We start from the raw sequence: 15,790 nt of genomic DNA, 5'->3' as shown, positions 1-15,790 counted from the left end.
TTTCTTGGGTCACAGGGGGGCAGTTACCTGACTGGATGCTGGTGACCCATGTGACTCTGGTTGCCATCTTGGGCCAAGCAGTTTCTACTTAAGACCCTGGCTCCCAGGCTTGGTGCGCATTTTGCCACCTGTCTGTCAGGGACTGTACTTCGGGTTTGTTTTGTATTGCCAAACATCAATTACAATATATTCCTGTTTCTCTGCAACTGGACTCTGAGTGTTTTCTGCCGCTACAATACGCTGCACCTACACACAGGCAATTTCCGTTATCATTTGACATAATGATTTCAACCCACTAAGCAGTCTAGATTTTGGAGCCTCCAAAGGGATAATCACAGAGCGCTTTTAAATCCAGACACTAGGCACAGTCCTAACCCTTTACTTTTTTCAATACAGCTTGGTCAAGGCTGTGATTGGATAGAGAGGGAAAAGGAGCTCACCAAGTCATCTCTGTTCCCTCTCCACCAATCACCAAATTTATTTTATTAGATTCATTGCACCATGCAACACAATAAAGTATAATTGGCTTCCAGTACTGCCTCTCCTTGTCAGTGTTAAAGTGTTTGTTACCCTAATGCTTCATATTCCTCATTAGTGATGGACGAACTTCCGACGTAACGTTTCGCGAACGCGATCCGCGAACATGCCCAATTGAACGGACCCCATTCCCTTTAATGGCAGGCGAACCATAAAAACCTCCAGGTCATATTTTCAGCCACAAAATACTTACTAGCTGTGCACACATAGGCCCACAACATGAACACTGACATACCAGAAGTATTAAGTGAATCTGGGATCGACAACGACAAGCATTCTTTTTTTATCTGTGAAATTTTGTCAATTCAGGAGTGCATGAAGGCCATGGAGGAGAGGCAAGGTCAGGCCAGGCTATGAAGGGGGTGCAGGAGATGATCAGTGCCACAGTCAGGGCAGCGCAGTCCTGTGCCAACCTGTGCTTGAGCCCCTGACCCCTCCCTCTGCCCGGCCCTTACCCCCACCTATGCAGGGCTCCACTGCGGTGGTCCGGAGGTGCCAGTCCAGTGCTGATCCTCAGGCATGGTGATGGCACTGCCTGCTGATTGGCTTCTCTGCTGCTATCTCCCTCACTGACACCAGCACTTAGATAGAACACTGACACCAGCACCGCGATAGAGACTGAGCACTGACTCCAGCACCGAGATAGAATGCACCGACACCAGCACCGTGATAGAGAGCACTGACACCAGCACCAAGATAGATAGAACTGACAGCAGCACCGAGATAGAGAGCACTGACACCAGCACCGTGATAGAGAGCACTGACACCAGCACCGAGATAGAGAGCACTGACACCAGAACCCGTGATAGAGAGCACTGACACCAGAACCCGTGATAGAGAGCACTGACACCAGAACCCATGATAGGGAGCACTGACACCAGAACCGAGATAGAGAGCACTGACACCAGCACCGTGATAGAGAGCAACTCGCTGCAGGACCCAAAAATATGACACCGCTCAACCTCTTCAAACAGGAGGGTACCGGCATATAGTACGGTGTGCTTTTTTTGTACAAGTGAACCAAAGGTAGAAAAAAGGTCTGTGTGCTAGATTATATAAATCGTTTATAGAGTTATGCATATACATGGTCTACTGGTCACATGTGTTGAATTCCTCCGAGATCCATGCCTCATTCCTTTTTATAAATGTGAGGTAGTCAACACTGTCATGAGGTAGGCGAGTGCGCTTATTGGTCACAATCCCCCCTGCTGCGCTGAACGTCCTTTTGGACAGGACACTGGACGAGAGGCAAGCCAACAGTTCCATTGCAAATTGCAAGCTCTGGCCAGAGGTTAAGCCTGCCCACCCAGTAGTCCAGGGGTTCATCACTTCTCAGAGCGTCCACATCGGCCGTTAACCCGATGTAGTCGGACACCTGTCGGTCTAGGTCGGGGATATGCAATTGGCAGACCTCCAGCTGTTGCAAAACTAGTTCCCATCATGCCTCTGCGTGTCATGCTTGTGGCTGTCAGAGTCTTGTTATGCCTCATGGGACTTGTAGTTCTGCAACAGCTGGAGGTCCGCTAATTGCATATCCCTGGTCTAGGTGTTCCCTGATGCTGGATCCGGATGACACCTGTCGATGGGTCGGCTGAAAGAATAATCTCATATCAGAAGTGACCAACACATTTTCAAACCGCCCTCTTCTTGCTGGCGCTGTTGGATTGATACCCACAACTCTTTCTCTGGGAGTGGGAATTCCTCTTCCAGCGCACGCAAAAGCAGAATGCAGCATTTCTCGAAGCATGGCCTGGAAGTGCTCCTTTCTGACAGCCCTCTGTGATGGTGGTAACATTTCCACCATTTTGTGTTTGTCCCGGGGGTCTAAGTACATTGCCACCCAGTACTGGTCCTTGACCTTTACACTGGAGCATGAAGGCCCCCATTTGCACTAAACTGTAAGCGGTGTGGTGGCCTGGCTCCTACTCATCATCCAGGATAATGTCATCCTCCTCGTTTTCCTCCCCCCATCCACGGACAACAACAGGGATCCCAGAAAGGTTTAAAGCATGCTCTTCTTGCTCCTCCTCATCCGCCCCGGCACCATCCTCCTCTGACTCTTCTTCAGACTCCTGTTGTTGACTTGTCTCAGATAGAGTAGCCCCCCCGGGAATTCATCCAGCATTGCGACTTCCTCATCTTCCTGCTCCTCCATGGCTTGATCAATGACACGATGCAATGCACGCTCTATAACGAAGGCATAAGGTACGATGCCACTGATGGCGCCATGGCTGCGACTGACCAGTTTGGTGATCACATCAAATGGCAGCAGAAGTCTGCATGTGTCGCGCATGAGCAGTCACTGGCGCAGTGAAAAAAAAAACAAGCTCCCCAGAACCTGTTCTGATGCAGAGTTCGTACAGGTAGACGTTAACTGCACGTTTCTGCTGGAGCAGCCTATCAAGCATATAGAAGGTTGAGTTCCATTGCGTCGGGCAATCACAAATAAGACGTCTGACCGGCAGATTGTGTCACCGATGAATGTCAGCAAGGCGAGCCATAGCCGTGTAAGATCTTCTGAAATGGGCCGAGATTTTCCTTGCCTGCCGCAAGATGTCCTGGACCTCAGGATATTTGACAACGAATCACTACATGACCAAGTTTAAGACGTGTGCCATGCATGGCACATATGTAATTTTGCCCGGTTTCAATGCGCTAAGCACATTGGCACCGTTGTCGCACACCACTTTACCAACTGTCAAATTGAGCGGTGTTAGCCACTGATCTGCCTGTGAACGCAAAGTTGAAAGGAGTGCAGGGCCAGTGTGGCTCTTGGCTTCCAGGCACAACAGACGCAGCACAGCATGGCAATGTCTCACCTGGCATGTCAAATAGGTTCTGGGGTAAAAAACAATAACCACTGCGCTATCCCAAAAAAAAAGTAAAAAAAGCTGCTAACACACCCAAAAGGATATTTCAAGGTGAAAACATATACATTCAATACAAAAGTGTAGTGCTAAAAAACAAGACTAAGTGACATATCTCATGTGCCACCTACCAAAAATTCCACAGTGTTTTTTGTGATAAGAACATAAAACCAGATAAACACCAGGTTTATGTTATATAAACCAATCATTTGAAATCGTGAAAAAATAGAAGCAATTCATACATATAATTGTACTATTATGTGAACCAAAAATGAGAATTTTCAATGGTCCAAGCAAGACAAAAAACAAAAGATCAACAAAGTCTCTTTGTATAAGATGATCCAATCCCACGTGTGTAGTCAAATTCACATTCCACCTTCCTTGAATATGGAAAACATACAAACACCACGTGACAATCCCACCACCGTTTGCAATGCGGGCTTACCGGACGTATTTGACCCAAACGAATGTATATTCGAAGGATCACATGGGCTTGTGTAGTTTAAATGGATTCACATTCACAAGGTTGGACTCCCCAGGAGAACTTCAAAAACGATCATTCCACTCATATAATGAACAATAGGTTATCTCCAGCTATATGATCCAGCTCTTCTGTCCCCAGATCCAGCAAGGTGTCCTTGCTCCCCTGCAGCATTAGCATCGGGATTGTAAGCCTTTATAACCCACTGTCGTATGACATGTGTGTCCATCTATACTGGTAAGAGTACCCACCTTTTTTCTTGACTGGTCGATATTGATGTGACTTCAGACAACTAGTCCCAGCCTTCATTGTTGGCATCACTTTTCCCAGATCTCTCTTTGTGTTTGGCATTATCCTACAGGAACATTCACTTGCGCATTTGGGTTTATGCGGACTATTCCCAATATAGGATACACTGGAGTTAATTTTTTCAATGTGAACCAAGTTTTTCACTTTGTTCACTTTTTTTCATATATTATTTTGCACTTTTATGTAAATTTTATCACATTGTGCAGCTCTGTTTTATGTGCTGTATCACACTTGTTTTTATACTTGTATACATAATGTTTAGCGTTACACTAATTCTTTTATCATTTTGTTTAGCTTTGTTTGCTTGAGTGTTAGCTGCTTTATCACCTTTGTTAAATAGTAGCACAGTGTTTTCTCCCTTTTTTATAGCTGGACAACTGACCACGGTGTGCTCTCCTGCTTAGTTTGGTCATTTATTTTTAAAAGGAAAGGAGATGGACTGGCAGGAGCACCAGGGATTTCACATAAAGGAAGCATAGAAAGTGAACGGGCTACTTTCTCATACAAAGTACAGGGTACAGCAGCCACATATGAGGAATATGAAGTGATAGGGTAACAAACACTTTAACACTGACAAGGAGAGGAAGTACTGGAAGCCAATTATACTTTATGGTGTTGCATGGTGCAATGAATCTAATAAAATAAGTTTGGTGATTGGTGGAGAGGGAACAGAGATGACTTGGTGAGCTCCTTTTCCCTCACTATCCAATAACAGCCTTGACCAAGCTGTATTGAAAAAAGTAAACGGTTAGGACTGTGCCTAGTGTCTGGACTTAAAAACTCTCTGTGATTATCCCTTTGGAGGCTCCAAAATCTAGACTGTTTAGTGGGTTGAAATCATTATGTCAAATGATAACGGAAGTTGACTGTGGGTAGGTGCAGCATTGTTTTATGTACTGTATCACAGTTGTCCAGCTATGCTGGGAACTCTGCTCTCCTCCAAAGATCAGACTTGTCCTACAATCTCCCTGCTGCACAGCTATTCACTGGCCAGCTCAGTGTGCTGCTGTTTCTCCTCCCCCCAGCTTGTATGCAGCTGAGAACAGAGGGAACGTGATGCCTTGTAAAAAAAAAAGGGAAAGAAGGTATTTATGGTTTTTTCCCTACAAACTATGACCCCCACCAGTAGATACTCAATTTTGCACCATTCCATTGTTCAATCAGAGCCCTCGGGAAATACCTGGTCCTTTTAGGTATAGGGAGCCATGTGACCCAGAATGCAGAGCTTGGGCCTAAGTGGCAAATTGCCATCCCCAACAATGTCACCTGAAGGAGGGGAGAGAGTTAACTCTGTGTAAGTTCCAACACCAATTGACGCAGAGCTTACAAAAGGTATTCGACTCCTGGCCCTGATGGGGAAACAAAGTGGCAGGGATGCTGGTAGAGGGAAAATATCAGTCGGTGGGGGTTGTTCTTTTAAGAGCTGTAATTTTGCCCTGAATGGTTAAAGTGTCAGTTGTTTTAAGTTTAATGTTTGCATAATTGTATTAACTTGGGTTCTATTAGATTCCTACACTTCCACTTTACAGCAGGAGTAAGAAAAAAAAAAATCAATATATCCCTCTTGCCTACACTTCCACTTTAAAGCACGGAGCAGCAAAAAATAAATCAATGCATCCTCCTAATCCCATCTTGCTCACATAATTCACAGATCTCAGGCAATGGCTTAAAAAAAAAAAAAAAGAAAAAAAAATTATATATTATATATATATATATATATATATATATATATATATATATATATATATATATATATATATATATATATATATATATATATATATATATATATATTGTACAGGATGCTGTGGCTGGGTCCTGGATTGACGCTATATTTCCCCCGTTTGGACTGTGGTCCCATTAAGGCAACAAAAAGGGTTAACCCACCTGTCAAAGTAAGTGGGTTTAAAACAAGACAAGAAGTTGTAGGCGATGGTGGAGGAGTATAGAGAAGACTGTGGATGGTGGTTTTGTGTGCAGCGACAAAAGTGAATGGCAGTGTCCTGCCTGGAAGCCTCCTGGCAGGGGAAGTTACCTGCAACAAAACCCAAGGACTGTTTAACTGCAATAGCGGTTCTGGACTCTGCAAGTCGGTGAGATTGAAATCTCTTTTGTTTTGCTGCTGTGAAGCTATTTAAGTTTAATAAACCTCCTTTTGAATGAAAAGCCCGTGTCCTGCAATCTAGCTGGTTCCCCTGAACTTACAACTGGTGGAGAATGCGGGCAGGACAAAGTAGCAGGCATTTTACTTTCTGTCTTTGCATTGGTTGTTCATGGCGAGGAGCACCCGGTAGTTTTCCTCAGTAGGAAGTTGACACCAGCGGAAAAAAACTATGCTATAATTGAACAAGGGTGTCTGGCCATTAAGTGGGCTCTGGAATCCATCAGATATTACCTCATGGTGAGGAAGTTTAGGCTGATTTGTGACCATGCCCCTTTAACATGGATGAGACAAGGTAAAGGGACTAATGCCAGGATGGCACTCCAGGAATTTAAATTTGCAGTGAAGCATAGGCCTGGGAAACTGCATTAAAATGCAGATGTCCTCTCCCGAGACAATGGTTTTAGCTCCACTGTTGCCTCCACCTCCTTGGCTTTGGGGCACAGGGTTTGGGGGGGGGAGGGTATGTACAGGACACAGTAGCTGGGTCCTGAGAGGATGCTAGATTTCCCCTCTGTTTGGACTGTGGTCCCTTTAAGCGAACAAAAAGGGTTAAACCACCTGTCAAAGGAAGTGGTTTTAAAACAAGACAGGAAGTTGTAGGTGAGGGTGGAGGAGTGTAGAGGCGACTGGATGGTGGATGGTTTTGTGTACAGCGACAAAAGTGAATGGCAGTGTCCTGCCTGGAAGCCTCCTGGCAGGGGAAGTTACCGGCAACAAAACCCAAGGACTGTTTAACTGCGATAGCAGTTCTGGACTCTGCAAGTCTGTGAAACTGAAATCTTTTTGTTTTGCTGCTGTGAAGCCATTTAAGTTTAATAAACCTCCTTTTGACTGAAAAGCCTGTGTCCTTTACATATATATATATTATATATACATACACACACACACACAGTATGTTTGGAAAAAAAAAATCACTAGGCATACAAATTAAAAGAGATGCTTCTGTTTTTATTAAAAAAAGAAAAAAAATTATACTTTTGGCAAAGGACATTCATTTTTCAAATACTACATAAAAATAACACTGGAAAATTGTCTGGCAGATATATTCATCTTATTGCTTTGTGTACAGCTTCTTAACAATGGTTTCCTTCCTCTCACTCACACATTACAGAAACAAATAAATAACATTTTGCATAATATGGCACCCAATCATGGGTTATCCGAGATGGCTGCATTCAAGCACTTCAGGACATAAGGCTGGTATATGGCTTTGTAAAAAACATTTTTATTGCACAGAACTCATGACTGCACTGACTCGTTACACATGGTTCCATAGGTCCTCAATGTAGAACTTATTCAAACAATATTGCATGGAAAGGCCCTGTGTCGGAATGTTATTTCCCTGGTGTCCCGGGGTAAGGAGGTGGAGTAGGATATTGTACAGATACTGATGGAGACGGCGTGTAGGGTGGAGGAAGGTCCACAGGATACTCCATCTCAAATTCACAACTATACGGTGGTGGAGAAACTAAAATAAAAAGCAAGAATAAAATATATGAGAATGAGGTAAAATGAAAATCAGCATTCAATTATTGCACACACTGAAGTGGATGTGCTTAAAGTGGAGGAAAATTAAGGCAAACTTGGAGCTGTTGATTAAACTAGGACTCTGATTGGTTAACGTGGCAACAACTTTGCTTTTGTTCCCAATTTGCTTTCTCTATTCGGAATGAATTCATTTCAACTGAAAATAAATGAAATGTTAGAAACTCAACCCCATGGGCTGGACTTACAATTGTGTTTTGGTGGCTATTTCTCTATGTTGTTCTGGTTTATTAACCACTTGCTTACTGGGCACTTAAACCCCCCTCAGTCCCAGACCAATTTTCAGCTTTCAGCGCTGATGCACTTTGAATGACAATTGCGCGGGCATACAACACTGTACCCAAATGAAATTTTTATCATTTTTTTTCCCACAAATAGAGCTTTCTTTTGGTGGTATTTAATTACAGCTGGGAGTTTTATTTTTTGCTAAACAAACAAAAAAAATGCAAAAAAAAAAAAAAAAAATCATGTTTAATAGTTTGTTATAAAATTTTGCAAGCAGGTCATTTTTCTCCTTCATTGAAGTGCGCTGATGAGGCGGCACCGATAGGCTGCACTGGTGGGCACTGATAGGCATAGTTAAGGCGGCACTAATAGGCACAGATAAGGTGGCACCGATAGGCACAGATAAGGCAGTACTGATGGGCACAGATAAGGCAGTACTGATGGGCACAGATAAAGCGGCACTGATGGGCACAGATAAAGCGGCACTGATGGGCACAGATAAGACACGGATGGGTGGCACTAAGGGGCACTGATAGGTGGCACTGATAGGTGGCACTGCTGGGCACTGATGGGCGGCACTGCTGGGCACTGGTAGATGACACTGATGGGCACGGATATGTGGCACTGGGGTGCAGCACCGTTGTTGAGGCAGATTGTGGGCACTGTGGGTGGCACTGCTGGGCACTGATGGGCGGCACTGCTGGGCACTGATGGGCACTGGTAGATGACACTGATGGGCACGGATATGTGGCACTGGGGTGCAGCACCGTTGTTGAGGCAGATTGTGGGCACTGTGGGTGGCACTGCTGGGTGGCACTGTGGGCACTGCTGGGTGGCACTGTGGGCACTGCTGGGTGGCACTGACGGGGGGCACTTATGTTTTATTAAGGTGGCACTGGCAGGGGGCAGGTGGGCACTGGCAGGGCTGGCCGTGATCGGGACTGATGTCCCGATCACGGCCACCGGTGATGGGCTCTTTTTTTTTTTCTCCTCGCGTTGTCAGCGCGAGGAGGAATAATAGCCGATTACCGGCTCCGTTGCATCACATGATCAGCTGTCATTGGCTGACAGCTGATCACGTGATAAGGGGTCGGGATCGACCCCTTGCTCGGATCAGTGATCAGGCGAGTCTCATAGACTCGCCGATCACAGAGCTCGCCGCGCGCGCCCCTCAGGGGGCGCGCAGGCCGCTCGTGCACGGGACAACGTCAATAGACGTAGTCCCGGCAAATGAGGTCCGCGCTGTAGCCGTCATTCGGCTATAGCGCGGATCTCAAGTGGTTAAAGGTCAATACACAAAAAAGTCACATCTTAGTTGTAGGTGGAGCCTGAAGACCTCTGGCTCATTTATACAGGTGCATCTCATAAAATTAGAATATCATCAATAAGTTAATTCATTCAAGTAATTCAATTCAAAAAGTGAAACTCATATTTTATATAGATGCGTTATACACATATACAGGGATATATTTCAAGCATTTCTTTTTATTTTGATGATTATGATTTACAGCTAGTTAAAACCCAAAATTCTGTATTTCAGAAAATGTAAATAATACACAAGACCAATAAAATAAATAAATAAAAAAGGGAAGAAGGATTTTTAATACAGAAATGTTGGATTACTGAAAAGTATGTCCATATACATTATAATATGCGCTATACTAATAGTTGGCCGGGGCTCCTTTTGCGTAAATTACTGCATCAATGTGGTGTGGCAAGTCAATCAGCCTGCTGCTGGAAGCCCAGGTTGCTTTGATAGCGGCCCTCAGCTTGCCTGCGTTGTTGGGTCTGGTGTTTTCTTCTTGCAAATACCCCACAGATTCTCTATGGGGTTTCGGTCAGGCGAGTTTGCTGGGCAATCAAGCACAGTGATCCCATGATCATTAAGCCAGGTATTGGTACGTTTGGTAGTGTGGGTAGGTGCCAAGTCCTGCTAAAAAATGAAATCAGCATCTCCATAAAGCTGGTCAGTAGAGGGAAGCACTTCAAGCTTCTATCTGCTGAATAGCTTTGTGGAGATGCCGATTTAATTTTCCAGCAGGACTTGGCTCCTACCCATACATATCAGTCTAAAAAAAAAAAAAAAAAAAAAAAAAAAAAAAGATAAAATTTCATATGGGTACAGTGTTGTATGACTGCGCACATGTCAGTCAAAGTGGGACAGCTCTGAAAATTGGTCTGGGAAGGAAGGGAGTAAGAGTGCCCAGTAGGCAAGTGGTTAAAGCGGAGTTCCACCCAAAAGTAGAACCTCCGCTTATTTGCTCCCCCCCCCTCTGCTGCCATATTTGGCACCTTTCGGGTGGGACGAGTACCAGATTTTGACAGGTCCCTGACCTCCACTTCCAGGAGACGATGGCACCGTCCCTCAGAAATTCAGCCGCCCTCCTCCCTTGCACATGAGCAGTAGGGACTGGCCGTGAACCCAAAAAGCTTCACGCCCGGTCTCCCTTAGTGGAGATGGCAGCGGCAGCACCTTACCCACAAATTGGCTAAGTGTCCATATATTGAAAATCAGCAGCTACAGTACTTGTAGCTGCTGACTTTAAAAAAAAAAATTCACCAGGCTGGAAAACCTCTTTAAGTTAACAGTGTCAACTGTTAATACCCAGATTTCAGGAGAGGAAGGTTGAACCTCCCCTAACCATGGTAGCTTCTAAACTCTTGTAAAAGCCTATGTGTACATGGACAGATAGGCTTTTAGGAAGTTGAGTTTAGGAGCTTTGGCAAACAAAACAAGCCCCAGGATGCATACCGATATACAAATCAGAGAATATGTTTATTATTCCCTCAGTCTTATTGGATCAACCTGACATTTGCTTTTTGATTTATGATTGTACAAATGTTCAAACTATTGATAAAAATTGTTCCTTATTCCTCCCATTTATGTTAAATTTATGCTGCACCCCAGATATAGGAAAACACAGAGAAACTCCATGGTTATTATATAAAGATAGGCATGGGATTGAGCAGCATCTCCTGCCTCCCTGTAGACACTGAGCCTAGTTCTACCACTGCAAAAGACCACCAGCCCACCTGGCTGCTTGCTTCCCCCCCCCCAATTCCTCCTGACTGGCACACACATTGAGATCTCCCAGGGCAAGGTTAGATGAAGACTTGGTACACTGCCATCTTCAAAGGAGCACTGTTAAAGCTGACAGTCTCTCCCCTCGTCTTTGCCGCTGCACCGTTCTGATCTACACACGTTCTGTGCTTGCTCTCTCCTGTTCCCTCTCTGGTCTGAATCGCACCAACTGCTTCCAGGCCAGCTTTCCCGAGCTCTGGCCCGAGGTAAAACCCCTCGGCAGAAGTCCCTACAGGGCTACCGACAGCCTCTTCTCAGCACTGCTTCTCCATCTTCCATCCAACTTCCTGCTAGCATGGCTATGTCTATTTATGCGTTTCTCAGTCTCCTGCCAAGCCCATTCCTGGGGAGTGGCTGAGTGCTCATAAATATTCAAGGCAGCCCCTCCTAGCCTCCATCAACTATTATTCCTAAATTCTAGAAGCCGGGGGGGGGGGGGGAATTGGGGCACCAGCGAGCTGCCAGGATGAGTCATCCAGCCCTGAACTCTTCTAACCCTGACCCAATTACAAACTCACTAGTTAACATGAGTCAGGGTATACTCCCATTCCTAGTAGCACACACTAGAGGGTGGTAAAGCCTGCATTGTCAAGACAGACATCTAATATTTATTTTTCGCACATGGCCATAGCATGCTAGCTTTCAGAAGTTTATTCAATTTGAATTTACTTCCATTTTCTAAATTACACAATTCCAGTATACTCATTAAAGCGGGGCTCCACCCTAAAGTGGAACTTAGGCTCATCAGAACCCTTCCCCCCTCCGGTGTCACAGTTGGCACCTTTCAGGGGGGAGGGGGGTGCAGATACCTGTCTAAGACAGGTATTCACACCCACTTCCGGGCATAGACTCCCACGGGAGTGTATGCCTCTTCCTGTCCCAGCGCGCTGTCAGCAGCTGCAGTATTTGTAGCTGCTGGCTTTTAATCATTTTTTTTTTTTTTTTACAGTGAAATCCCTCTTTAACCAAAAATGCTGTTACAGAAATTTTCACTTTTAGGTGTATGTTAAAATGGAGTTCCACCCATAAAATTTACTTTGCAGCATTCAGCAGCAATTACCCTAAGAACAACATTTGGAATTTTTTTTTTGTTTTTCTTTCCTGGCTGTTGCCAAGGGGTGCCTTGTAATCTGCCTCTTCCTCTCCCTGGCACCTGACGTAATTTGCCTCGGTGCCTGTACTCGCTAGTGATCCTGGGAGATGCAGGTCACAATTTCCCAGGAGTCAGTGGGCAGCGCAGAGAGTTTCGTTGCCATCACAACAGGGCGAGCGCCGCCGCCGCCGCCGACTTCTGTTGTGACGGCAACGTCAGAAGTGTACGGCGCTGCGAGCCATACCTCCTGCGTATGCGCATGAATGGGCGGTGCATGCTGGCTACTCAGCTGCACCTGTTCCCGGAAGATAGTGCTTGTGGGCTTCACATGCCCACAAGCAATATGGAAATTGCCAGTAAAGAGGAATATAAGATCTCTTAGCATTTTTTTTTTTTAAAGAATATTAACAGTTGGAAGTCCGCTTTAATGTGCTTGGGGGGGAGGGGGGCTAATAGTGAGTGAGTGTCCATTAACTCCCCTGAGCACTGTAAAATAAATATAAACATATAAAATAAGACAGAAGAGATGGCAAATTGATAAAGAAAACATGCTGTGATTACCACCTGCTTCCTGTCCTTTGTGTCTACCCTAATTTCTCCACTGTACCTATGGAGGAAGCCATGGCTTTCACATAGGTTGGACGTCAAACATTTCTGCCTTTGTTTATCTCTATGAGCAATGGATTGATGGAATTAGTAATTTACACAAGGAAGAGGATGTTTGTGCTTTCTTTGGAGTTTTGGAGGCAGGAGATTAAATTTTCTGGCAAGATCAACAGCCATATTCAGTCCTTGCTGAAAATGTTTATAGCCCAAAACAACTTAAGCAGCCACCTCATCCAAGGACCAGTAAACTGCAATATAATATTTTTTCCCTTTTTCAGGCCAAGAATTCTCTCCAAGTCTAGAGTATCTCTTTAGTAGCACACGTCCCCCTTACCCGAGTATGAGTTGATGGTATTGATATGTGTTCGGACAACATCTACACGGGTTCCTCGGCTGTTCTTCAGACACATACAGATACAGATTGCGATCCCGGCGATTACTCCCATAATGAACACAATTCCAAACACAATTCCTGCTATCGCTGTGCCACTGAAACACACAAAATGATGACGTTAAGAACAAGTCCTTCTTACATTAGTAAAGTGTACCTGTTGCAGTTTATAGATCTGGGTTTCAACCTAGCAGACTGAAATTTACTGATATGACACCCAATAGTTACTGGCGCAGCCAAGTTTTTACTGGCATTTACTAAAGTTACAGCTTTAAGTGCACAGCATTTAGGCTACAAACAGGTACAATATGCAATTACCAATGTGATTTAAGGCAGATATTAAGGCAAAAAACATATTCCCTTTTTTATTTTTGATATAGTAAGTAGCTCAGGGACAGGACTCAGGAGGGCAAGAAATTAGAATGGGCAGCACACACATGAAACTGACAGGCATGTGCAGCAGCATGAGACGTTGATGACACCTCACCGACACGACACGTCCCTTCCCAACTCACAGCGACATTCTCTCTCCATGACAGGTGGTCCCATCAGTACACTCCAGTCCAAACAGCGCTGACAGTCACACTCCAGGCTTGCCTTGCTCACGTCCCACAGACCTGTACATTAGGCTCTGGGCGCTCAGCTCCCTTGCACCATGACATCACATGGCACACTCAGGCACTGCTTCCGCCAGACCTGCCCCCTGCCGGTGCCATTAGAACACACTGTAGCAGGCACTCGGATGGCCTCTGATGGCTCCAGACCGGAACGGAGTATACGAGCATTACAACCATATGTTTTACTGGCAACATTTTCCTGTCACTGGCATTTACTGGCAGGATAAAAATGGCAGTTTTTTACTGCCAGTAAAAATACTGATGGTTGGCAACACTCATGGAGTTCTGCTGCTGGACTTGTGAGTGCAATCTAGAGAAGTAACAAACTAATCTGCAGAGGTCAATCTGCTTAACTGTTCATTGGGATTGGGGAGGGGGAGGTTAATTACCACTGGCATTTGTAATATGCAGCATGAGGGGGTTAATGTATTGGCACTGGTCCCTTATGCATTAGTGAAAAGAAAAAAAAAAAAAAAAAAAAGTACAGTGGCAGTGTAAAGAATTACTGATCACCATATTAGTGTCACTGGCCATTAGTCAGTCCCACTATAACTTGCAGATTGCCGCCATTACTAGTATAAAAGAAAGCAAAATCCTGTGTTATATCCCATCATTTGTAGGCGCTATAGCTTTCATACAAACCAATTAACAACTTCCAGCCCAAGGACGTCCTGGACTTTGAGTGGGGATATCTGAGTGAGGCATGCAGTGATTCCCTGCACCGTAAGAACAATCATAGCGGCAGTTCAGCCGCTTGATTGTTCTTACAGGAGGCAGGAGTACACCCCGACACCCTCCAGTGCTTCTACTGGCTTGCCCGTGCAATTGGTGAGCCAGAGACTGAAATTGGTCACTGGCAGAAGTTGAGCATAGAGATTTCTGGTGGCTAGATGGTCTCCAGTCATCTCTATGACCCTCGGAGGCCCGGGCGCCATGTTAAGATTTTACATCTGGGTCAATAGAAATAAACAAACAATGCCGGGAATGCTGCTAAAAAGGCCCAGACAGTTTATTTTTTTTATCTCAATCTTTCCAGTCTGGAGGTGAGATCTTTAAGAGAAAGTGTAAATAATTAAAAAGCGCCCCCGTCCCCACGTGCTTGCACACAGAAGCAAATGCAATACATAGATCGCGCCCACATATGTAAACAGCATTCAAATAACACATGTGAGGTATTGCCGCTTGTGTTCGAGTAAGAGCAACAATTCTAGCCCAAGACCTCCTCTGTAACACTTAAAGTGTTACATGTTAGGTATCCATTTACTTGGCGTAACATCTTATACGTTATATGTTTTGTTTTTACAGTCATGAAACATCCCCCCCAAAAAGAATACGTGTTTGAAAAATTGCTGCACAAACACCAGGTTTTGTAAAAAGTTGCAACGACTGCGATTTTACTCCCTAGAGTGTCTGCTACAAAAATTTCTAGCAGAAAAAATAAAATAAATTATTTTTAACTTGCCAACAAAAAGTTCCAGAAAAGGCCCGGTATGGAAGTGGCTAATATGCACGAATGGACCGTACACACGATCTGAATATCGTATGACCTTTTTCGCTTAATAGTTGCAAGTAGAAAAATGTCACAAATTCTCATACAAAAAAATAATAATAATAAATCGGACGTGATGTCATGTGTTGTAATGTATTTGTATTTTCGGACGACAACTATACTGGAATCGTACGAGGAAAATTTTCATGCATGTGCCATTGAATAATTTCGGATGAACTATCGTGATCGGCTGTCGAAAGTAGTGTACACACGAGATCCCAAACTCGTACGATTCTTCCTCAGACAAGAGTTTTCGTACGATATTCAGATCGTATGAAATATTCCTTTAAATATTGTGTCTGGGGGGTGTCTATAGTATGCCTG

The 15,790-nt window shown here is 44.6% G+C and overlaps 1 protein-coding gene across 1 annotated transcript in view; it reads right to left on the bottom strand.

The window, feature by feature from the left end:
- Positions 1–7,285: 7,285 nt before the first annotated feature.
- The window catches only part of CYYR1 (cysteine and tyrosine rich 1), a 168,218-nt gene continuing 159,713 nt past the window's right edge, over positions 7,286–15,790 (bottom strand). The window contains exons 3-4 of the mRNA XM_077480031.1: positions 13,244–13,398; positions 7,286–7,826 (exon numbers count right to left, since the gene is read on the bottom strand). Of these exons, the coding sequence (XP_077336157.1) occupies positions 7,693–7,826; positions 13,244–13,398 (289 nt within the window). The 3' untranslated portion in view covers positions 7,286–7,692. The remainder of the gene's footprint in view (positions 7,827–13,243; positions 13,399–15,790) is intronic.

Source organism: Lithobates pipiens, unplaced genomic scaffold, assembly GCF_037356315.1.
Source record: "Lithobates pipiens isolate NorthernLeopardFrog02 unplaced genomic scaffold, aLitPip1_a1.2 Scaffold_16, whole genome shotgun sequence".
Lineage (NCBI taxonomy): Eukaryota > Metazoa > Chordata > Amphibia > Anura > Ranidae > Lithobates > Lithobates pipiens.
This window is presented reverse-complemented; position numbering and strand designations above follow the sequence as displayed.